The sequence below is a fragment of the Clarias gariepinus genome, chromosome 5 (genome assembly GCF_024256425.1).
Source record: "Clarias gariepinus isolate MV-2021 ecotype Netherlands chromosome 5, CGAR_prim_01v2, whole genome shotgun sequence".
NCBI classification, from domain to species: domain Eukaryota; kingdom Metazoa; phylum Chordata; class Actinopteri; order Siluriformes; family Clariidae; genus Clarias; species Clarias gariepinus.
Window position 1 is genome coordinate 12,897,501 of NC_071104.1, and position 26,683 is coordinate 12,924,183.

Here is a 26,683-nt window from a genome sequence, read left to right on the forward strand (position 1 = left end):
AGATATACATAAAATACGCTAATTTTCTTATGATGTGACGCTCAAACGGTTTCAGTCGGTAAAAAAATAACCCTGATAATCCAAAAATAGATCAGAAAGGACTTCAGAAACACATCCAATATCAGGAGTTTAGTTGAAAAAGTTTCTTTGGAATTCTGTAATGAAAATGTTATTTGGCATGAAAACTGGTTGTTAGTGTTGGAGAAAGAGAGAGATCTCCCGGTGGTGGTGTTTCTCGGTGCTGATAGGCTGCGGCGGCTCCTCCACTTCTCCAATCCCGCTCAAACGGCGCTTTCAAAAAATGCCGTAAAAACAACAAACCGACACCAACCAACGGTCACATCCGCTTCTACATCGCGCGAGCTAATTTTCCGATTTTTTCCCGATTTTTTCCAAGCTCGCTTGATTAAAAAATATTTCAGTCAGAAAGATGAGGCTATTTCACCCGCTGTCGCCGATTCTCATTCGCGATGCTAGCAGGATTAGCTTCGCTAGCTAGCTTACTGTATTCTCTTGTCTCCTCCACTTCAGCTAACGTTACTTGTCCTCCAACTTGCTGTCTTTGTTTGTCCCCATCACTACTCCTCCTCAAACAGGATCCATTTCTAATTTTGCAACGTTTTTTATTATTTTATTTTTTTTAACTAATTGACATTTAATCCCAAATATGACAGGATAAGAGCTCGAAACGGCATCGCGGCAGCTGTTATTCCTACTGCTGCTCACTCGAAAATGGCGCCGAAAGCTCCACTCTTCATTCAAATTTGCCGGAGCCACGCCCTCTCTCACGTTCCGCGTGACGTCACAGAGAGCTCGGGGAATGATTGGTGAGGAAAAATGCATTCTAAAAACCAGCTAGCAACCCACGCAGACAGCGCGGAGAAAAGAAGAACACCAATACTGAGAATGAGCAAACATGAAACACAGTGCTGAAGTTTCGCTTACAAAGCGCGGGGAATGGCGTGCCAGCACAAGAACCATACTGAGAGTAATTAATACATCGATCACGTGCATGCTCTTTTGTGTCTTTCTGATTTAGGAGGCGCATTTTGCATGTAATGTGACACAGAGACGGTATTTAGGCTGCTAAGTGAAAAACGCAAAGGATTTCCTGGCTCGTAAAGGGCATCATAATTTAATTTACTTGTGTAATTCATAGTGTAAAGCAGCATAGTGTAAATTACAGCGCTATGTTATGAAAAAAGCACTGTGTCATATAGAAAAGGAAAGTCAGGGCTAATTTTCGGTCCTGGACTAAATGCATTTTTTTTCTTATAGTAGGTCAGTATGCTGGAAAAAAATATAATAAAGTGAGAATAGTGATGTTGCACTGCTGCGCTATAGATGTTGAAGTGGAGTCTGCGGCGCCGTGACAACAGCCACAAGAGCGCGAGCTGCATCGCCGGTGACGCGCTCACCCCATCAGCAGCGCGCAACCTGAGTGGACGATCACGGAAACAGTCCCCGCCCACTTTCTGTTTACTGCCCTCTGTAGCACTCCAACAGAGCTGACGTTCGCCGACGTTCGAATCATCTAAATAGTGCTTACAGATCATTAAAAGTGACTGGTCCCACTTTCTATTCTAAGTCACATTGTGAGAAATGTTATTCAAAGAGGCTCTGCCGATTGACTAAATTACATGCGATTCATCTCACGCATATAGCCAACACGTACACATACCCACACCAATAGTGCAGTGTGTGTATGGTTATGTTTTTTTATTATTATTATTATTATTAACTAACCATTGTATTTTAGGAGAAAGTAGATAATGGATGCTTCAGAAATCATCACATGATCTAAAGAGTGTGGTTATTCTTTCAGCTGCTCCTGTCGAGAGGCCGCCACAGCAGACAATTCGATCCGCGCACAACTTGGCACTAGTTTTACGGTGGATGCCCTTCCTGACCCAACCCTCCTATTTTATCCGGGCTTGGAACTGGCACTGCATTGGCTTGGGTGAGAAACCTTCCACTGAGCCACCAATGCCCAATACATGACCAAACGTGCCTATTCATTCATAAAATTTTCATATCCCTTATCCTAAGTATAGAGTTGTCTAAGGCCCTGGAGCATATCAGGGTACAGGGAAAAATACAAAAAGCACAGGGTGACATAGAACCAAGGCAGGACTCAAACCCTCAGTCCTGTGCCAACATTCATCCTGCATATTCATTGGCTTACCATAATTATTTGCATATCAAAATGTGATACACAAAAAGGGCATGGATCATCGTGGATTAGTGGTTACCACCATGGACTTGCACCTCCATGGTCTGGGTTGCATTCCCGCCTCGCATCTGTGTGCATGGAGTTTGCATGTTCTTCCCGTGCTTGCTGGGTTTCCTCCTGATACTCTGGTTTTCTCCGAAAGTCTAAAGACATGCAGATTAGGCTGATAGTGTGTATGTGTGTGCCTTGTCCAGGGTGTACCCTGCCTCTTGCCCTAAGTCTGCTGGAATAGGCTCCAAGCCCCCTGTGACCCTGTACAGGATAAAGCAGTATAGGCAATAAGTAGGCTAAGTGATGCACAAAAAAGGAAGATGAGTGAATTACTAATAGAATAGAACAGAATAGAAGCATGGAATTTAATTTAATTTATCACAATAGAAAATAATTATGGAGTATCGCTACATGCCAAAATACATATACATGTTTGTGATTCAGCCTGAGGTTGAGTGAAACAAGCATGCAAGACTGAAAGTGTGGAATTGCCTTCATACAATTCTATAAACAATAAATTAATATCAAGCGCCTGATATTTCAGACAAAATGTCGCCAAATATGTTTGTGTGTTTTTGCTCTATTAATAAGAACAGTGCCCAGAAAAGCCACAACTGGGTAGAGCACTGCATTTTTCCATGCCACACAGACTGCAACTGTAACACATTCCACATAGTACAGTACATTTATTGTGCCACACATAGTAACTGTAGTAATGGTTAATGAACTATTCATGGAATTTTATTTTTATGTATCAGTCACAGACAATCAGACTGATACAAATGCTGTAGTGCAAAATAAAATATCTTTTGCAAACAAAATATTCTAATCTTAATAGCCTTTCAAATGTTGCTTGTCTGATCAAATTAGTGGACTGGAACTGCCTGTTGTAGAAAAGATTATAACTTATCTATTATATGAAAAAAGGGCTTTGGTCATGGCACCACAAATTCAGTATTTACAACATTGATAAAAATAAGTAGTGGCTGTGGCAGTCATTTTACAGGAAGGTTACATGTTAAATAATTAACATATTATTATTTGCAAAGTAAAGAACTGAAAAAGAAGAACAAAGAAGTGCATAGGTGGAAACATTGGTGATTAGTAATTAGTCTTTGGAAACAAATGACAGTACATCCCTTAACTGTGTTGCAGGCTGAAGAGCTACAGTATAGGAAATACAGGACAGTTGCTAACATCTGCTCAAAACGTTGCTAGGTTTTGCTAGGTTCTGTATGAGAAAATATCAGTAACAATAATAACAATAACATTTTAAAAGTCACTTAAGGATTCTAAGTAGTCACCAAAGCTTCTGATAAATGTGCCACATTGGCAACACTGGTTGCTACAGGATATCTGCAATACCTGATTCCTTAAAGGTGTGCACTGCCCATTTTGGCCTAGGGGCAATGAACTCAAAAACCTTACATCCAATGATGATATGCATCAAGTTGCAAATCTATGTGCGGTTTGTTTAAAATGACATTAATTTACAAGGCATGCTGTGTCATGGTTTGTTATTTTTGGCAATGGACAATAACAGTAGATAGGGAAAATGCCTGTGTGTTTACAGATAAACTAGATCAGGAAGTGTAGCCCAGAAAGCTGCAGTACTGTTACAAAATGACTTCTTTTATGTTGTACATGAACAAGTATGTCACATTATAGATTTGACTGAACTCGTTTGCATGAGCCTTATAATGTAAAAGCCACTTCTCACATGTTTCACAATACTTAGCGGTCTCCTCCTTTACTCCACAACTCAGCGTAGGCCTGTGTTTTGAAATCGGAGCGGAACCACACCTCAGCTTTCCAGATAGAAACACTAAATGTAATAAGTGGCCTGAGGCCATTTTTGCTTTGTTTGTGTTTGTGCAAGTGTGTGCCTTTGTGTGTACGAGAGAGAGAGAGAGAGAGAAAGAGAGTGTGTGTGTGCGTGCTGTGTGTGTGTGTGTGTGCGTGCATGCACATGCATGCAAGCATTGGCTCCATTTCCAGACAATTATGGCTTATTTCCTGGATCACGAGACAGTTACAAATGCTCCTTTTATGGACAACAAGGAAAAAGAATATTTTAAACATTGAAAATATATAAAATCAAATTCCAATTTAGACTGTAAATTAAAAATGCCAGTTGTTACCCTGAAATATAATAATTAAAAAATTAATCCACATAGTATAAAAAACTTGTCCTTTTGTGTCATACAGTATAAAACCAGTCTCATTATTGTCTGGTAGTATTACCCTTAATTGCTTACATGTTTGATTATTTAGTAATATATTTAACCTAAACACAGTAGCCAGTTATTTTAGCTGTCACAAAAATGTAACCAAAGCAACCTAAGTTTATAGCGTGCTACAGCCTAATAAGATTTTGTTACTAAAATCATGGACACCACCACATGAATAAATTAAAGCCATCCAACATGAACCAAATATTAAATATGCGACCAAACAAAAATCTAATAGGATTAGTAGCAAAAAAAGAAAGCACACAGACATAAAAGGAGTTCAGTAACTATTCACCCCCCCCCCCTTGATTTTTTGCGTGTTTTCCTGTGGTATATACAGTACTGTGACAAAAGTATTGAGCCACCACTTATTACTTTATATTACATTAAATTAAATTATGTAGATAAAAAAATAAACCAGATGGCTGCAAAGTTACTATATATATATATATATATATATATATATATATATATATATATATGTTTATGTCAGCAGCTCAGCAGCAACCTAATTTCGCCTTTAGCATTACCAGTGCATGTTATACAAAAAAAGAAATAAATAAATAACATAACCTTACTCTCCACTAATCTTAATAATCAAACTGTGTCAAGACAGAGATTTGGGCATGGGATAAAAAGAAATTCTAAAGTTAGGGTTTCAAAACTATGACATACAGAGGGAAAACCCATAAGAAGGGAATCCTGTCCTTTATTTGGTTGAATAGAAGCCACTTCTAGGTAAATGACAAATGGTAGGCACTTAAATAACAATGAAAGCATGAGGAAATTATTCTTGAGGATTCTCTGAAAATTAAGTACTGCTAAAAACTTGCTATCACAACCCAAATTCCATTAATTTGAATAAAATGAAAACTAAATATTTCATACACAGTAGAACATATAAAACTGAAAATATTTAACCAGAGAAATTTTACACTTTAATCCACAAAATGAGCAAATTTCAAATTTGATGCATGCTACAGGTCTCAAAATAGTTGGGACAGGGTAATGTTTACAATAGTGTAACATCTCCTCTTATTTTCAAAACAGTTTGAAGTCATCTGGGCATTGAGATTATGAGTTTCTGGAGTTTTGGTGTTGGAATGTTGTTCTATTCTTACCTGATATACAGTGGTGCGAAAAACTATTTGCCTCCTTCCTGATTTCTTATTCTTTTGCATGTTTGTCACACTTAAATGTTTCTGCTCATCAAAAACCATTAACTTTTAGTCAAAGATAACATAATTGAACACAAAATGCAATTTTTAAATGAAGGTTTAAGTTATTAAGGGAGAAAAAAAACTCCAAATCTACATGGCTCTGTGTGAAAAAGTGATTGCCCCCCTTGTTAAAAAATAACTTAATTGTGGTTTATCACACCTGAGTTCATTTTCTGTAGTCACCCCCAGGCCTGATTACTGCCACACCTGTTTCAATCAAGAATTCACTTAAATAGGAGCTACCTGACACAGAATTAGACCAAAAGCACCTCAAAAGCTATACATCATGCCAAGATCCAAAGAAATTCAGGAACAAATGAGAACAAAAGTAATTGAGATCTATCAGTCTGGTAAAGGTTATAAAGCCATTTCTAAAGCTTTGGGACTCCAGCGAACCACAGTGAGAACCATTATCCACAAATGGCAAAAACATGGAACAGTGGTGAACCTTCCCAGGAGTGGCCGGCCGACCAAAATTACCCCAAGAGCGCAGAGACAACTCATCCGAGAGGCCACAAAAGACCCCAGGACAACATCTAAAGAACTGCAGGCCTCACTTGCCTCAACTAAGGTCAGTGTTCACGACTCCATCATAAAAAAGAGACTGGGCACAAACGGCCTGCATGGCAGATTTCCAAGGCGCAAACCACTTTTAAGCAAAAAGAACATTAAGGCTAGTCTCAATTTTGTTAAAAAAAACATCTCAATGATTGCCTAGACTTTGAGGAAAATACCTTGTGGACCGCGAGACAAAAGTTGAACTTTGGTGCGTGTCCCGTTACATCTGGCGTAAAAGTAACACAGCATTTCAGAAAAAGAACATCATACCAACAGTAAAATATGGTGGTGGTGGTAGTGTGATGGTCTGGGGTTGTTTTGCTGCTTCAGGACCTGGAAGGCTTGCTGTGATAGCTGGAACCATGAATTCTACTGTCTACCAAAAAATCCTGAAGGGGAATGTCCGGCCATCTGTTCGTCAACTCAAGCTGATCCACCTCTGAATGGCTGAAGAAAAACAAAATGAAGACTTTGGAGTGGCCTAGTCAAAGTCCTGACCTGAATACTATTGAGATGTTGTGGCATGACCTTAAAAAGGCGGTTCATGCTAGAAAACCTTCAAATAAAGCTGAATTACAACAATTCTGCAAAGATGAGTGGGCCAAAATTCCTCCAGAGCGCTGTAAAAGACTCGTTGCAAGTTATCACAAACGCTTGATTGCAGTTATTGCTGCTAAGGGTGGCCCAACCAGTTATTAGGTTCAGGGGACAATTACTTTTTCACACAGGGCCATGTAGGTTTGGATTTTTTTTCTCCCTAAATAATAAAAACCATCATTTAAAAACTGCATTTTGTGTTTACTTGTGTTATCTTTGACTAATAGTTAAATGTGTTTGATGATCAGAAACATTTTGTGTGACAAACATGCAAAAGAATAAGAAATCAGGAAGGGGGCAAATAGTTTTTCACACCACTGTAGATTTCCAGCTGCTTAAGATTTTGTGGTCGTTTTTGACATATATTTTTTTTATGATGCGCCAAATGTTCTCTATAGGTAAAAGATCTGGACTACAAAGCCATGATTTTGCAATAGCTGCAGTGTGTGGTTTTGCATTGGCCTGTTGAAATACACCAGAAGATGCAAAGAAAGAGATGTCCTTCAAGAAAAACTTCTCCAGAGATTACATCATCTCAGGAAGGTATATATATATATATATATATATATATATATATATATATATATATATATATATATATATAAGGACCTTTCAGCATTCATAGTGTCCAAAAACACTTTGTGAAGAGTATCCAAAACACACAAGCTGCCCATAACGTATGTACTTATGCACCATCCCATACCATCAGCTGACTTTTGAACTGAACACTGATAATAGCTGGAAGGTCTCCCTCCTCCTTTGGCCAGAGGACGCGGCGTCCATGATTTCCAACAAAAATGTCAAATTTGAACTCGTTTTGTCATAGGACACTTTGAAACAGACCATTTTAAATCAGCTTTGGCCCAGAGCACTTCCAGACCATGTTCAGATACAGTATGGCTTCCTTTTTGCATGATAGAGCAGTAGTTGGCATCTATAGATGGCACGGCGGATTGTGTGTACAGAGAGTGGTTTCTGTCATTTAGTAATGTCATTGACATATTTATGCCAATGAGTGATGCAGTGTAGTTTGAGGGCACGAAGACCATGGACATCCAACAATAGTCTTCGGCCTTGTCCCTTACTCACAGAGATTTCTCCAGTTTCAGAATTTTTTATGCATTGTATATGATTTGATGATTTGCAAAGCCTTTGCATTTTTTACATTGAGTAATGTTGTTTCCACAATCTTTTTATGCACTCTTTTACAGATTGGAGAGGCTTTGCCCATCTTTACTTCTAAGAGACTCTGCCTCTCTAAGACATCCTTTTTATAGCTAATCATCTTACAGACCTGATGCTATATGTTCTTCCAGCTGAATCTTTTTAAATTTCTTGTTTTTCAGCATTTTGTTGCCCCTGTCCCAAATTTTTTGAGACCTGTAGCAGGCATCAAATTTAAAATGAGCTCATTTAGTGGATATGTAAAATGTAAACATTTGTTATGTTCTATTGTGAATACAATATTGGCTAATGTGATTTAAAAGGCTTTTAGTTTTCTTTTTGCTCAAATGTTGGGAATTTTACTCCCAAGTTTTCCGGAATTGGTACCTATGGTAAAGCATGATGTTGATAGCATTATGCTATAGGGTGTTTCTCAGCAATAGGGATAATGGTCAGAACAGGAAAAGGGAATAGTTCCATAGTTCACGCCACCCCAATCTTGGGTAAAGTTTCATCTCTTACCATAACAATGACCTAACGTGCAACTGCCAAAACATCACCTGATTAACCTAACCAAGTGGAGGAATGGAAAAAACCAAAAAAGCCTTTAAAAATTCTCATCTTCCTTCAGGTGCCGGTAAAAATATGTTTACAGTATTAAAGTCTTAAACATAGCAATGATTTCTCCTGTCAGTTGTTTACCATACATCTTTATTAAGCATTTTCTGACCACATTTCTTGAAGTTGAAGGTTTAGCACAAGACCTTTCGAAGGGCCAGCATATACACTAAGCGAAAATGCAAACACATACATTGGCTATACTTGTGATAGCCTGTTCTACTCATTATTACTACACCTGTGGACAAGAATCTGTAGTAGTTATAATGTAAGGCAAAGGGTTTGTGGACATGTGAACATCACACCTATATGTGACTTTTGTACACTGGATTGCAGATTGAATCCCCTCCTCCAACTCTTTTTGCTGTTATAATTACCTCCACTCTGTTAGGAAGGCTTTTCACTAAATTTTGGAACATGGCTGCCACTAGATTCATTATAATGTTGGGTGATCAGTGTCCTAATACATTCCAAGGGTGTTCAGCAGACTTGGGGTCAGGAATCTGTGCAGGCCACTCTAACCTTGGCAAGCCATGTCTTCATGAACCTTGCTTTGCACACAGGGGCACTGTCATGCTGGAACATGTCTGGGCCACTTAGTTCTAGTGAAGGATAAGGTTGCAATGCCACAGCATACAAACAGTGTGTGTTTCTAACTTTATGGTAACAGTTCAAGGGAAAATTACATATGGATGTATTGTTTCCATACTTATGACCATATTATATAGGAAAGCATTTATACCTTGGGGGTGGGCTGGTGGTTGGGGGACTGAAAATGTTTCACACTTAAAAGCACCATGTTTCTTAAGAATTAAACAGTGTCTCTGGTCATTAGGTAATTGCCCAGATTGCCACTCTAACCACACCATGGTGCATTAGGTGGTCTGTCACACTGTACTTGGGGGCACAGCTGTCATCAGATAAGGAAAAAAGATCCTGGAAACATCATATCCCAGAAGGCGCAGAAGTCCAGCTTAAGTACAGCCCTTTAAAGTTTATCATAGGCTCATTTTTGCTCATTTTTATATGTCTAAAAATACATTCTTAGGAAAATTTTGTACTTTCAGAAAATCTTTATCTTTAAACATCAAAAAAGAGGCATTTGTTTTATGTTCTTTTTGGCAATGCTATAATGAAAACTATAATGAAAGCCACAGTGATTCACAAAGCATAACATTTTGCCTGTTACTGATGATAAACAATAGTTCCTGTATTGCATTTCACATTAAAAAGGATGTATTATTGCATAAAATACAAAATGTGGACTGCCTTTAATGGAGGATTATGTTCACTTCTGACAGGCAACTACCATTTATTTCTTAAAAGGCAACCCGATATTGATTGTTTTCCAAAGTGATAAAAGAGCTGCACAGTGATTGTTTCTCTTTTCATTGTTGCATGTTAACCTTATATTAGAAATCAAAAGCACTGCCACCTGTGTATTGTATTTCATAATTTCCCCACAGTATGACTGCTTTTCAATCTGTCATGGTCTCTTCTCTATATACACTCACTGAACACCTTATTAGGAACACTTAGACTAATAAGGGGTAGGGCAACTTAAAATAGCCTCAGTTCACCATGGTATGGATTCCACAACATGATGGAAACACTCATTTTGGATTCTGGTCCCTGTTGACATGATTGCATGACATAATTCCAGGAAATCTTTGGAATGTGCTTTCATGCTGTGAATCTCCAATTCTACCACACCCCAAAGGTGTTCTACTGGATTCACATCCGGAAAGCCGATAAAGAGAATTGAAGTCATTGTTATGTTCATGAAACCGGTTTAAGATGACTTTTGCTTTGTGACATGGTGCATTATTATGCTAGAACTAGCTCTGAAAAAAATGTGCCCATGTAAGGATGTACATCAGCACCAATACTCAAAAAAGCTCTGGCATTCAAGCAATGATTAATAGGTAATAACACACTCAAAGTGTGCCAAGAAAACATTCCTCGCATCATTACTTCACCTCCACCAGCCTAGACTGTTTACACAGTAGGTTGCATCCATGAATTTAAGCGGTTAATGCAAACTTTTAACAGTGCCTTAGCAAAAATTAAGACTCAAAGAACCTACAAATTTCCACTGCATTTTTGGTGAGCCTGTGCCCACTGCAGCCTCCGCTTTCTGTTCTTTGCTGAAATAAGTGAAATCTGATGAGGTCATCTCTTGTAGTTCATCCGCCTCAAAGTTCAACATGTTGTGCATTCTAAGATGCATTTCTGCACCACAGTTGTAGAAAGTATCTTTGAGTGGTTACTGTAGCCTTTATGTCAGTTCGAATCGTTCTGGCCATTCTCTGTTGACCTCTCTTATCAGCAAGGCATTTCCATCTGCAAAACTGCCTCTCACTGGACGTTTTTATCTTTATTGCACCATTCTGATAAACTCTAGACAGGTTTGTGCTTGAAAATCCCAGGAGACCAGCAGTTATAGAAATACTCAAACCAGCCCGTCTGGCACCAACAATCATGCTATGGCCGAAATCACAGAGATCACATTTTGATGCATTCTGACGGTTGATGTGACCATTAAAAAGAGCTCTTGGGCCGTAGCAACATAATTTTATGCATTGCACTGATTAGCTGATTAGTGATCAGCATTAATGACTAGGCAAACAGGTGTTCCTTATTCCTAAGCGTTCAGCGAGTGTATACCTCCACCAAACTCTAACCTTAACCTCAGTATTCAAAACTAAACCTTTGCAATTTATTTTTTGTTGCTTGCTTTGAATAAACGCTGAAGAGAAATTTGGTCCTCATAAACATAAATAAATATTTTCCATTCACATAAATACACACATTAAGAAATTATGGTTATAGTATAAAAGGCATCAACACAGAATAAAAAAGATTTTATTTGATATTTTATATGAAACTTAATTTCCTTGCAGGTCGCCGGCGAGATAAGTAAATAGCGGCTGACAAAGCGCGCTTCAGACATGTCCAGACAAGAGCGCATCCTCGCGGATGTCCCGCCTCTGACAGGCAGACTACTAATGACGTCATCCCTTCCAAATATAGCGCGTTGCTGTCGCCACAAGCCCCGCCTACCATTGGCGGTCCACGCCTTTATTGGTGCGACGCCATTGTCAATCACGTGATAAGACGAGGCCGCTGTTATTGTAAACAGGGTGCCTACTTTCTACAGGCGCTCCAGCACACAGTCTAACCTATCATGGATCTTTGTTTAGACGCCGCAAGGATCAACAAAACATTCCAACATATATTTGTTAAATATCAGCATTTCACTTGCAAAATTATAAATTCGGATGAGTAGTAACTCCTGATTTAATTAACCCTATTTATTAAAACAAGCTTTTGAAAGACAACTGGCAATCTTCTGTTTTAGGTTATATCTTTTGTCTTCTGCCTTGCAACACATATTAGCTTTACTCAGTTTATTTTTAATAGTATTCAATTTAGATTTTACATTATCACTTTTTTTTTTTTTAGCTTTTTGTACCTTAACATTAATTGCCATCTTGATCAATAAGAATCTTCATCCAACCTTGATTAAGCATCTTTCTAAATCCCGATAAGTTTTATGATATGATTTATGCTCTAAAATGATTGACAGGCTCGTTACTGAGCGCTGAGTTCGCTAACTAATGTTTTATCAAAAGCGCTTCCATCTCAGGAAGTCCAGATGGAGTTTTTTCCGCCTTAACTCTGAACCTGCTACACTTCCAAATTTCACTCAAAAGATTAGCACAATTCTTTATAAGGTTGGGTGTACGACCTTAAGTCATTCATATTCATATTTCTAAAACCCACAGACACAGTTAAAAAAGTTATATACTTAGGATAGGCATCTTACCCTTTTGAAGAGAAACGCTGAATGTAGCCTATACACAATATTCCATGATTTGGAATCGAAGTATCAAATGCAGTCACCATCATCACGCAGCACATAAAAAAATGATAATAATAATAAAATTACAATTTAGTATCGCGACGTCTAACGTCTCTGAGTTTATTTATTGCTGTTTCACCGGGCATTGAGGAAGTTCTTTTGTTCCAGTATTTATACACAGCGTCAAAGTTGCACGCTCAGGAGGCGGAGCGGCGCTGGGCTAAAGGAAGGACGGAAAAAGAGAACAAGCGCACCCGACCTACAGACACAGATAAACCCCATAGCACCTTTTAAACCCAAATCAGTGTGTAGGGTCTATCGTCTGAAACTGCGGTATAAGGCACGAAACGCAGCGCACTCTTTTTGACAATACCAGAGCATTGGCGTTCGAACCTTACGGCAAAACAGGACTGCGTCCCAAACATAGGCTGCTACTGTACTAAACTGTATGTCAAAATAGGACATTTGGGTATTATATAAGCCCTATACATCATGCATGACTTGATACGCTGCATGGGCCTTTCTCAGGTTATCGAAGTACTCCGAGTTAATGAGGAACAAGAATGTCCATATAAAATACAGTGTAACATGCATACAGTGTAACAGACGCGTATACCAGGCTATAGAATTTCATAGCTTTAACACTGTGGTTATTGTGATACACGTTAGTCCGTGGACTGCTGCTTTCTTTCGATCACCTCTGTTGCTATCGTGTTGCATCACTACGTCTTGAAATTTTGTGACTTGATATTTATCCCTTATGAAATCATTTTCCTCCTATGTTTATTATAACTTATATTTGTGTTCCGGGTGTACCAGGGTATTAGAAGCAACTTACTACTAAATCATTAAGAGATCTATAAATGTTATTTTTAAATATAACATTTTAGCAACAGACTAATTAGTTTGAGCCTAATGGTTTTTCGTTTAAACTGAGCCATATGGTAGCTCTCTTCCAATAATTGTTTTGAATTGCTTGCCATTGCCTTTAAATCAGCTGACAAGGGCCTATATTTGTGTAATGGCAATAGATAAATCACTAAACACAGTCCTTCAGAGCCGTTGATCTGCTCAGATTTTTACACAGTGCACAAACTGCGTCGCTAACGAGTAGAGATCCGAGAAGACTATAGTGATGTGTATAGAGATAGCCAGTGAAGAGTGTAGTGACGTGTATAGAAATATCCAGATAAGAGTATAGTGATAACTAGTAAAGAGTTATATAGTGGTATGATGACTTTTTGCTGGCTGTTTTGGAATGAGCCACATCAAAATGCAATTTCATTCTAAAAAATGTCCCATGGAAAGTTTATGATCGAACTAAAGATTTGGCGGACATAACGGCGATTGAGTTCATTTGGCTTTATCCGCAGGAGAAACACAAAGCAGGGGCACGAACTTGTGGACAGAGCTGAGTTGATGGTCTAGGCATTTTCCACAGACATGGAAATTGTGCCTCTAAATATACGTAAAGCTGATAAACTGCGCAGCTCATAGATTTAGGTATTTTTTGCTTCTTTTTTTTCAGTTGTAAGAGACCTGCATTGAAAATGGACTGCACTGACAATGTTTCAGAAAGAAAGAAAGAAAAAAGAAAAAAAGAAAGAAATCCTACAAATTAATAAAAGGTTAAATATATAAATATTCTAATTTCACCGTCCATAGGCTGTAAGTTTCTTCTAACTTGAAAAAGAGAAACGCAGATTAGATTAATAAAGAGTAAAATCTTTATTTGAACGAAATTCAAGTTGTTGGGCAGTCTGTTGGGTAAATTAATCCACTTAATGTGTAATATTTCGCCTTTTCTTGACTCTCGATTGGTTAGAAACATTAACATACATGGAACAAAATGACAGAATGAAACAGACATGAACTTATTTAATAAACTGGATGAATTAAAGCTACTTTTTAAAAGTTGCATATTAATTCATTGATCAGAACTTTTTTTTAATCGCAAGTTTGCTGCGTAATTGGACAGCCTTTTAATCGATAGGAAACAGAAGCAGCACGATGCGTTGTCATGAAACCCTACTCACACATCTGGTTTACGATTAGTCAAGCTGTCGTTTGTTTCTAAATTCACACAGCGTAACTTATCAAGCAAGAAGACCACGCCTCGCTGTTCACTCGCCTTCCAACAATATTTTCCCCGATAAATAAAGAGGAAAAAAATAAGCTGTTCCTGGACCAATACTTTTCTCCAAACTCCATTGCTGTCTTTTTGTCCTAAAATAATTTACACTCTTCTACAACTACACTAAGTTATTCATTACACAGCAGAGACTGAGCAAAAACTTCTAAACGAAATCAGACGCAAGCCTATTATAGACATTGTAGCATAAAGTATTAATGTAAATAAAAAAAAAAACTCACTGCTATGGGTAATTAGAGGTTCAGAGGTTCCTTACTGTCAAAAGAGTTTTCAGTGTGTAGTCTACTGCTTTTGTTTGACTAGGGTTAGGTGCATGCTGGTCAGTGTGCGTGTATTTGCCTAGTTTTGTATGTGTGTGGGTGGATGTGTGGCTCTGATGCAAAGTAAGAATCACCACTTTGTGCGCTACATTTTTTTTTAAAACTCATACATTCCTTTGAATATGATGTGTAGCTCTCCATAAACAAGACTTGGATGGTACTAATTCAACCTGCGGATGGATGATAGTGGTGTTACTGTTGCTGCTGATGGGAATAGGGATGATGTGCATGTGTGTAAAAGAGCACGTGCGGTTTTTTTTCTAGCCACTGACACAAATTTTTTTTAAGGCTGTATATGAGTTGAATATCGGATAAAAACGAAAACAGACGTGTAAGAAAAGTCATCTTGTTAGGATCCCCTGGCCATGGTCCAGATCATGATATCATTGAGAATGACATCATAAGAATCCATACACACAAACATACATACACACACACAGACACCCTAACTACACTCTCTTTTATACTTTAACAGTGTAATTATCAGTCTTAAAAAATCTGTCCTTGGTCATTTTTAAACATTTTATGCACCCAGCTAGGGAATGACACTAGGAAAAGAAGAATTGGGAGACATCAAAGAAAATAGGTAATGAAAAAAAGTATATTTTTATCACCATTAACCAGTAAATATATAATTAACTGTTACATTTTCAACATAGTTGCCAAAATGTACAGTTTGTCATATCTTGCCAAGCTCATCCTGTTAGGATGAATATTGCTGTACTTAAACATGTAATAATAGCATAGAAGACAAATTGATAATCATGGCTACATGATGATAAATAAATATGATGGGCCTATTATTATTGTTGCTAAGGTTTTTCGACAAAGGCCACAAAATGAACATTTGATGGCGTGTTTAATATAAATATTTAACATTGCTGTTAGTCCCTTTTTTCCATTTGCCTCATACATATTAGACTTTGTGTGCACCTTGGCAGTATCCCTGGCGTAACAGGTTGTGACTACATTTGGACATTTGGAGCTACAGGTTCCCTCTGCCCCAAAAATGACCTATAAACATTTGTCATCTTAACTGACTTTTTCACAGCTTCATTTTGGCTTAATTAGATTGCCAGCTATGTTATCTACTTTTCCCTCATTACAGAAATTCATTAGAGACTGTTCTGTTGCTCAGTACTCCCCTCACCTATTAGTCCCTTGGACTGTATTGACATAGATTTTCCCATATCATTCTGAGTTGTCAACCTTCATGCCTGTGAATGTACAACTAGGACCATTCATTTTTGCTCTTTCATACTATAGTTTCCAAAACTAACCTTGCTAAGTTAGCTTAAAAGAAGATTTTTTTAAGAAGACTCTGTAGCGTACTTGTGATTAAACCTCTGGTTTCTGCCTACTCATATCCCCTATGTTTGTTAACCAATGGCCTGATCTATTAACCATAGAGCATACCATTAAGGGGAACCTGCTGAGTATTCCTTATTTTATACAGGACATGCCCTGTCACACTATTTGAACTGAACAGTAGCGATTCAATTATCAGATTAACTGTTCATGTGTCATAGAGGGAAGACACAAGGAGCTCCCCTGCCAAAACAGTCTGACCACTTGAGTCATCACTTTGGTTCACAGTCAGATTGGAAGACCCAGACCCTTTTATGAAATGCTACTCTGACTTTGTGGTATCGGTTATCCACTTGATTCTCACCACCCCTGGTGGTTAAGAGGGGTGAAATTGAACACATGCAGTCACTTTGTGGCTTTTGTGAATGTCAAAGAATGCAAGAATGCATACACAAAAGAAACTACCTAGGTGATTTTCACCATCCCTGGCAGTTCACAGAACCACAGTTACATAGAGTTTTATGTGTTGCGTATGTGTGTGAGTGTATACATGTCTGGGATTGTCATATCCCAGCTGTGGGAATTCCTCCCTGATGATCTTAGAAATCTTACCATTCCTGTGGTGTGCCAACGAGGTTTCTGTAAAATCCCGAGCAGTCAGAGTCTACATATATGATGACATCACACTTAAACTCTACTGTGCAGTTGATGCATCTTTTGGTTTCCAGTCATCACTCTTATTTGGATCAGAAAGCAAATGAAAACATAATTTTATGCTGTTACTCAAGATGTATGAATGAATGCATAACTAAATACGGTTACATAGTATTACATAAACTATACATAGTAACTGTGCACAATGCAACATATTTCTTTCTCTTCAACTTAAATTTTCTTTTCATATGAAATAAAATATTGTATGTTTTAAAATGCATTACATTTTTCATGAATTCATGAGTTATTATGCCTTCCTACCCATATGGAGGGTCTGAGCCTCTTCCTACCCTGACCATCAGACCACAATCTGACCTGAATACCACTACCATTGTTTCAGATCAGGGGGTTCACAACGGATTTAAAGGCACACAAGCCTTAAACAGCATAAAAAGGTCTCTTGGATAGGGTGGCTGCATTAGTGTGATGAAACTTTTCGTTGTAGACCCAGATTTTGTACATCTCGTAACCCTGAAAATGAGAATGAGGGGGAAAAATATTTTGGATGACACTACAGACATTGGGCTGAATGTTTTATGCACTAAACTATATATATTATATATATTTCAGTTTTATGAGTTACATTTGAGTATATATATATATATATATATATATATATATATATATATATATATATATATGTTAATTTGGTTAACTTAACATATGAGACCAGTCAAATGTTGATGCTTAAACAGTCCCTTTAGTTTTTGAAGGCTCTGTAAGTATTTCTTAAGTCGTTGGCGACATCTAGTGGAACAGAGAAATGTGCAAAATGTAAACGCTACTACACAGCTTAGAAACAAATCAATAACTACTTCACTATTTGATTACTGATTACAGGTAGTTATGTGCAAAGAATATATATATATTTTTTTACAGCTAGGTCTGTTTATCAAATCTACATCTAATATACATTTGAAATTTTATCTAATAAACAAAACACTGAACATATGAAGCTGTACAGTGACAGTAGAACATAATTCATCCATAGGGGGTTGAAATTATATATTTGTGCGATTTTCTAACCCAAATGAATTAATAAACTGGTAACTTAATATACTGGTCTGCTCCTCCTGTCTATCACGTAGAGAAAACGAGCCTGTAGCAGGAACAGCTCACCCTTTAGCCCGCTCTGGGACGTACCATCTTTTGGCGGGGAAGGGGCGCAAAAAGACAGTTTCAGTCTAAAATATAATGTTCATAGATTTATCTTTATATTTATATTCTATCATTTTGTTATAAATGGAAATTATTAGGACAACTGTGGATTTTAAGACGTGTACTAATTATACGGGGGAAAAACCCTTAATACCAAACTGTGTTCACCCCTGAGCATTGGGTGAAAAAAATGAAAGTGTGGCGCCATTTGTGCTTGTAGCAGCACCGTGGCTTAACTTGAAAACAAAGCGCAAACTAATTATAATGACAACCAAAAAGAAGCGCTCGGCACAAACAAGTCATGACAGCTGGGTTGTCATCGCTGCAGGTATGATAAATTAACCGAGATTATATAATTCACTTTGTGTATTAGACCAGGACGCTAAAGCTCGCTCACTGTGTGTTTAAATGAAACGACCGTTATCGCTCGCGCTAATTTCTTTACGCGCTTCCTAGCAACAGATAATTCGTAGGCTCTTAGTTAGTTAGTTGGTTAGTTAGTTAGTTAATGGTTAATTAGGACTACCTGTAAGTCCTAAGTTGTATTTACCTTAAACGGTCATGTGGCATTTATTTAGAGCATTTATGTGGCGCTGTAGCGAAACCTTGGTTCCTGCATGAGCATGGAAAACGAACAAACAATAAAAACAAACAATAAATGTAGACACATATAACACATTGCTACTGAAATAAGGTTACACCTTATTTACGCCCAAAAGTATGCGGACACGTGGCTTTCACACCCTTATGTGACGCCACTCAAAGTGTGATGTCACTCAAAATATCGGCACAATGTTGGAAATGCACAGTTGTTTGCAGGCTGTAGCATTTTCAATTTAATTTTATTTATATAGGGCTTAATAATAATTTTTATTGTCGCAAATCGGCTTAACGTAATAAAAAAATTGTGGAAATTAAGTATGAAATGTTTGAGAAAATATGTATAAAAATGATCAGATTGTCCCTGATTAGCAAGCCGGAGGAGATTGATGGCAAGGAAAAATTCCCTTGTATATGTGAATCGGAAGAATCTTTGAAATCCTCAACAGGGAACCCATCCTCATCTGGGTGATAACTGATAGCAGGGATTGATGCTGTATACAAAGCAAGGTCCATTAAGATATTGCTTACCAAAGTTAGAGTATAAACAGACTGACATGTTGATTTAAAGAAGGTCTAATAAGTCAATCAGTCTATCAATTACACAATACCACAAAACATCACTTGTTTTATTTAAAGACTTTTGCACACTAATCATTGCACATATTTCCTTTATGGTTGTGATGTTACAGTGAGCGTAGTAGTGGTTAGCACTGAGGCCTTGCACCTTAAAGTTCGAGTCTCTTTTGTTTTACTAATTTGCTTCCTATATGTTTTACACTTGTCCAAGTTTGATACTATTATTGTTATCTTCCTTTTGCCACCTATTGTTTACTTAGTGTCTGTTAACGTGTTATATTGTTCTTGAACAGATTCTGCCTTGGACAAGACAAAGCTACATGATTGTGACCCAACATTCGTCAGGCTCAGGAACCCCGCTACAGGTCAGCACAATGAGTTTCCCCATTTTTAGTCCTGTGGAGAGGTTTCATGTTTCCTACTACAAATGATCTGAGCCACCTAATGGAGATCGTTTAAACTAATTTAAGCAAAAACAGAAATGTTGGCAGCAGGAAATTGTATAAAATAAGGGCAGTGGGTCTTTAGAGTTGGTGTCAGTAACACCTGAGTTATATAACTAATAACTCTGTAATCTAGGTGCTGCTTCCCAATACTTGTTCAGTAGTGGAGATGTGCGGCTGTATGAGGTGAAGGCATTTGTTGAAGATTTTCACTCCTGGTTTATCGACCAAACAGTTCAAAGAGGTGAGTTCATAATTCCTTGACCCTAATAGACAGAGTTTGTTGTGTGACAGATAGGGTTGCAAATTTTCACAATTTTTTTTATTTCTTTTTTTACTTGAGTAGAACACATAAAAACTGAATAATCATTAGTAATTTATTATAACAAGACATACATTCTTTAAGTTTTAACACTTCTAGAGGCATTTCATTCAATCCTACGTTATAATTATTTAAGACAAATTATTGAAGCCATTTAAAAAAAAAAAAAAAAAAACAGGGGGTCCCCTATTAGGCGTTGCAAGTCTGCCCCCTTGTGGTGTACAGGATAATAAATATGGGACCTATGGAGAAATTAATTAAACTTTACTTTTATGGCCCTTATCCAGAGCGACTTGCATTTTATCTCATTATACATCTGACCTGTTGGGGGTCAAGGGCCCAACAGTGGCAATTTGGTGGTGCCAGGTTTTGAACCTAAAACCTTTTAATTAGTAGTCCTGTGCCTTAACCACTGAGCTACCCCTGTCCCTTCCTTCATTCATTTATTCATCTTCTTTACCACTTATCTTGAAACGGGTCACAGAGGCCCTGGAACCTATTCTAGGAGGGCACGAGGTGGGGTAGACCCTGGACAGGATGTCAATCCATTGCAGGGCATACACATATACACACACACACTCACTCACTCATTTACACACTACAGGCAATTTGGGAACACCATTTAACTTAATTTGTAAGCCTTTGGACTCTTGGAGCAAACTGGAGGTCAGCAACAATGCTAACCTTTATGCCACCGTGCCTTCGCTATTGAGATATTATACAAAATATTGTTAGTTAATACAGTCTTAATTGGTTAAATTCTTAATAACAATTAATTGGTTAATTTTTAATTAACATCACTGATGGCAGACTATCTTGTTCTGTAAATCTATTTTGAATGGGCCCATTTGTGCACAATAATAGTTAGGGATGGCGGGGGGGGGTAATTTTAGTAATAATGATTTCTTTTGTGTGGCGATTTATGCTTGTAGTTGCTTAACCTGCACTCTTATTGACAAGTTTTAAGAGTTTTAAGACTTTTGAGGCATTCGAGGCTGCAAAACATCACCATTTCTTTATAATCCATTTCGATTATAAACCTAAAATATATTATTAAAAAAAAAAAAAATAAATAAAAAAAAAATATATATATATATATATATATATATATATATATATATATATATATATATATATATATTGGACTTGGTGTGACGATATGTGAATTACCACACAAAAGAATCACAATTCATGATGAAATTTTTTTATTATTAATATTATTTACTTTTTTAATAACTTTCCCCCTACTTATATCTAGCGGATAATGTAATAGATATTTCATAGCGGATATTCAGTAAAATTATAGGGTAGAATCTCAATATAAATTAAATTTGTATCTGGGTATCATGATATCATATCGGGTGATGACTGGTGATTCCCATCCCTAACAGTATTGGTGTGAGGGGTTAGGACTGTTTCCTGAACCTAGGTAACTTTTTTTTTTTTCCAGTTTATTCATATTTTTAAAAACATTTATCAAATTGTTTTCATTTACATCGGCTGATATTTAATTTGGATATCTTTGTGTATTGTGTAGATGGCAGACTGCTGTACGTGACTCCTATGGATCCACTGTTCTTGTTGTTGCCTTACCTACAAAGCGGTGCAGCAGAGGTAAACCAGTTCAGAAAATCATTCTAAAAACAGTACCTTTTAACAAAATGTAATAATGTTTGATTTTTGTAAAGACTATCACTTTAGTATTACCTCCCCCTGTCTCCCTCATCACACTGATAAATTGTTTCCAGTGTAAAAAAGTGTAATAAAAATTCTTACTTCAGAATCAGGGGAGATTGAGGATGGTGCATATCGACCCGGAGAGAGAAAACAGAATATATACTTTTGAGATTTTATCTAAAATTAAAGTTCTTTGCTGCTAACTTGTATCAGTAATTTGTTTATAATGCAAACAAATATGAAAACATCATAAGGAAACAGCATGCACATCTGTCACTTTTTTGTCAGCTGAAATGTGCTGTGGTATGAAAGCACATATATTTTGTAATTGTATACAAACATAAAGACACATCAGTTAAGAAGCAGTAAAATCTGTAATTGTAATGATCATGTTGTATGTAGGGGAAGTTCCAGCCACTGCAGCAGTTAGTCATGGATGAGGATTATCCAGTGTGCGCAAGACTGCTGAAATGCACACAGGCTCTGAACACACTTCATCATGTGGCAGACGAGAAAGGTGTGTAAGAGATGTTTGGTGCACACACAACAATTGCACCAGTATTGCTATACTCACCTTTGTGTTCCTGTTTTAGTGGTGAGCAGTCAGAAATTCCACAGATATAACCAAGAGAAGACCATGGACTGGCTGAAGAAAAAGGTAGGGTGTATAGGGATTTCACTGTATTTATGAAATGACTAAAATGAAATAAGGCCAGTTTAATGTTTGTAATAACTGTCTAGCTATAAAATAATGCACCTTTTTAAATGGTGTAGCACAAAGCATATTTGTAATACAGTGATGTATAATATTCAGTTTTGTCTTCAGTGGTACCTATCCAAACCATACTCTAAATAGGATGTATGATGTATAACCTCCTTAACTTTACACAAACAATTATGTAGTAATGGGTATAATTAATTATAATTGATGTCTGTTAAAAAAAACAGCTTGCGAGAAGACAAATGGAACAATTTGTGGAGAAAAAGAGATAAAATGGAAACAGATTTTATGATTGCTTACACAGCTTCTACTGTTTCTACTACTACTAAACAGTAACACCAAAATGTGCCAAAGTAAATTACCGGTAATGGAGCATATTAAAACAACGAGTGACACTTTACTTATTAGTGTAATGCTAAGGGTGGGGGATTTCAGAAGTCCATAAAATCACATAAATGTTGTTATATTTTGTCCTTTCAGGTTTTGAACACAGTGAGTGCGCTTAAAAAGAGTGACATTTCTGTAGGTGGAGGAGTGAAATCCACCACTTATGTGCGAGTTAAACAGGAGACATGCGTGACTGAAGGTAAGTCAGGTGGACTGAAAACTGCACTGTATTGAATCATTGGTGCTAGTGGTGTATGCTGATGATATTGTAAACTACGTTTGCAGAAGATTATCTGCGTTATGCTCACGGACTCATTTCGGAATATATCAGCGAAGAGCTGAGCAAAGATCTGCACAGTCATCTGCAGTGAGTAGACACATCCTGACTGCTTCTTATTCAAAAAAATCCCAATGATTATCTTACAGTAAATGAGTAGACTAGCTATCATATATTAATTTGCCAATTTGTTTAGAAAAACAAATATATATTTTTATAGGTAATAAATATTATCAAAAGAATTATGATAATTTGTGATGGTTCTGGGTAAAAGACACATTCTCTGTGGCCAAACAAGCATTTCTCAGTACAAATTAAGTGTGTAGTATTTTTATTGACTGTTTGTGTAACTGCATACTATGTTTGTCATTTCTGTATTCTTACCAGCAATTTTAGTTTTTGGTATTTTTAGCTTATTTCATAGTACAACATGTGTGCTCCTTTCAAAAGGTTACCTGAAATATCCAGCCCTAAAGAGGTCGAGCCTCCCTCGAAGGTAAACCAGATGGACTTCTGCACATGCTGGTCTTTTTATTTTTCTATCTTTTTCCTTTTCCTTCCGTGCAGACAATGATTCGTTTAGTATTTGTTAAGCTAAAATTATGGCTTGGGCAACACACCTCAGGCAAATTTAATTACTGTATGTTGACTCACTATGGGACATGGTGCTGTTTGTTTGTTTTTTTCCTGTTGCTTCCTGTAAAATATTATTTGCTGTTTTGAGTGCTTCACCTCCTTAAGTTCTCTTTTTTTTTATTTCTAATGCTCTGCTTGTTCATTTTCCTTGGGGCTCAGGTAATTAAATTTAGCGTGCGGTATGGTCAGAAACATACTATACACTATGACCGAAAGTTTGTAGACACTTGGCAAATCACAAACAATGGGGTCTAAAAGTCTGAGACCACAAAGAGAATCTGGGATTTATTTAGTTTTCGACGTATACAACACTGGGAATAAGGTTTAGAATTGAAAATTCAGTATCTTTGAGGGATAGGAATCACCAGGGATCATCCAATAAAATATTATCACAATACCTAAATTTTGGTTACAGTTTTGTTAGTATCACAATTTAAAAAAATACCCTGATATTACATAAGTTTTTAAAAAGATTTTCCTACAATAATAATAAAAAAAAAAAAAATATATATATATATATATATATATATATAGGTAAATAGGCAAATAAGTTGCTCATATCACACAGGATCTTTTCCACCTGTAGAATTATAGATGAATTACAACATTTTACTACCTCAAAGGCTAAAATATATAAATTAAATGTATTTATTAAAATACATTTTAATAAATGCCTTACGTGTGCCACACATATTCATGATTCTGCACTATTAGCAGGTTGCTGTTTAACTGTAAACACATTTGTAATACTGACCATGTTAAGTGATTTGTAAAAAAAAAAAAAAAACCTGCTGGGATGGATTTAATCTAACATGGATAGTCAAATTTTGTGATAGCCATGCCATATATGAACAAATTTCACAATTACTATAACAAAATTATTATAACAATAAAAATATTATTAATAACATTTTAAAATGATAAAACTTGTAATTAAAACTTTTGTATAAATTAGATAAACAAAGTGAAAAAATCCTCCTAAAATTGATGTCTTTCCAATAGTGGTGACTGCAATTTATTTCCTTCTTTAACATTTCATTTTAAATTTGTTTTCTCTTTGCTGCTCATAATAATAATCTCCACTTTTCTGGAAACGCTTTCCACTAGATTTTGGAAAGGTTCTGTGGATTTTCTAATTTGGCTGCAAGAACATAGTGAGGTCAGGCACAAAATGTGAGTTCCAGTCCATCCCAAAAGGATGAGGTCTGTGCAGGTCACTTGAGATCTTTCATTCCAAGCATGTCTTCATGGAGCTGGTACACAGGGGCATCATCATGTCGTAACAGGTTTGGGCCTCTTAGTTTCAGTGAAGGAAACAACTTTTTAACAAAGGTTTGGGGAAGAGCTACATTTGGGTCTGATTGTCAGGTGTCCAAAAACTTTTGGCCATGTAGTTTAATTAGTGCGTTATTGTGTGACTTGATGTTGTAATTTTTAACAATCAAGAATTAGCAGCAGTCAGTGACATAAAGTCTGGAAGTCCTTGATGTAGTCTTCCAAAGCAGGAGCCAGTGTGTGCGGAAAGGATCCCTTTAGCAGATAGAAAAACTGTGGTGATTGTATGGTTGCTGTCTCTTATTAAACAGAAAAGGAAATTGTCAGATAAACCAGTGGAGGCAGGGGAGGACTACACCAAATTCAACAGTGCTGACTTCGCCCGAAAAGTGAGTGAGCGCATGTACCCAAGCATAACAGGCTTTTACATTTTTGCCATTTATAAGCTTTCTTGTAGCAGCTGTCTGCCTATTAGTTCTTTATTGTGGTGTGGCTGCAATCTTTTTGTTTCACCTTTACTGTTTGAGTACAATTTGTGTGTATGAGTTTGTGTGAAGGAAAATAACATTTAATTTTTATTATGTTTTCGTAGCCCCCAAAGAAGCTGACAGCTGCTCAGAAGACACTTGCTAAAGTGGACAAAACTGGCATGAAGAGCATGTCTTCATTCTTTAGCCCTAAAGTCAAACAGGAGAAGTGAGTGTGTGTATGCATGTCTGCATGTGCCTGCATATGTGTATATATTTTTGTTAATAAAATTAAAAAGTACAAGGACTTGGTCACTCATTTATTTATTATATCCCTACCACTGTCATTGGTTTTCTTAGGTTGTGAGCAATATCAATTTATCCCCCACCCCTTTTATTATTTTTGAACTCCACTTTTTCAGCGGAACTACACTACCATTGTGTGTTTTTCTTTTATTTTTTTATTAGTCTTAGGCATTGCAAAGTCACTTTAGTACCATGTACTCAAATTTCTTGATTTATTAAGTCAAATTCATAGACTATTTCAATAAAATTAGAAAAAGTGTGGTCCAGCTATGGCCTAGTTAAATGACTTCAGATACATAGACAAACCTCACAGAAATAGTGTGAAGGTATACAAAGACATTTTACACACATATATACATATATATGTATTTGATCCCCTACAGATTTTCTAAGTTTGCCCACTTACAACGAAATGATGGGTCTGTAATTTTTATCGCACAAGGCTTGAATGGGCTACAAGACCATTAGCTAGAAGCTTGGTAAGGAAGGAGACAACTGCTGGAGCGATTATTTACAAATAGAAAAAAATACAAGGTAAACATTAATGGCCCAATTTGCAAAATTTCACCTAATGGAGTGAGAATAATCATGAGAAAAATGAGGGACCAGCCCAGAACTACACGGGAGGAGCTTGTGAATGATCTCAAAGCAGTTGGGAGAACAGTCACCAAACAAACCATTGGTAACACAATACTGCATGGATTAATATCCTTCAGTGCATCAAGGCTTCCCCTACTCAAGAAGACACATGTTTGCCAATAAACAGAAAGATTGGGATGAACTGTTGTGGTCAGATAAGATCAAAATTAAGCTCTTTGTCATCAACTTGACTTGCTGTTTTCGGAGGAAGAAAATTCCTGACTA

The 26,683-nt window shown here is 36.9% G+C and overlaps 1 protein-coding gene across 1 annotated transcript; it reads left to right on the forward strand.

The window, feature by feature from the left end:
* The first annotated feature begins 18,319 nt into the window (after positions 1-18,319).
* On the forward strand, positions 18,320-25,817 carry rnaseh2b (ribonuclease H2, subunit B). Its single transcript, XM_053496789.1, has 11 exons — positions 18,320-18,457; positions 19,602-19,673; positions 19,888-19,995; positions 21,611-21,687; positions 22,153-22,267; positions 22,344-22,408; positions 22,952-23,057; positions 23,144-23,225; positions 23,586-23,631; positions 25,358-25,435; positions 25,639-25,817. Exons 1-11 carry the CDS (start codon positions 18,394-18,396, stop codon positions 25,744-25,746), a joined length of 921 nt encoding a protein of 306 aa, XP_053352764.1. The 5' UTR covers positions 18,320-18,393; the 3' UTR covers positions 25,747-25,817.
* Positions 25,818-26,683: the final 866 nt, after the last annotated feature.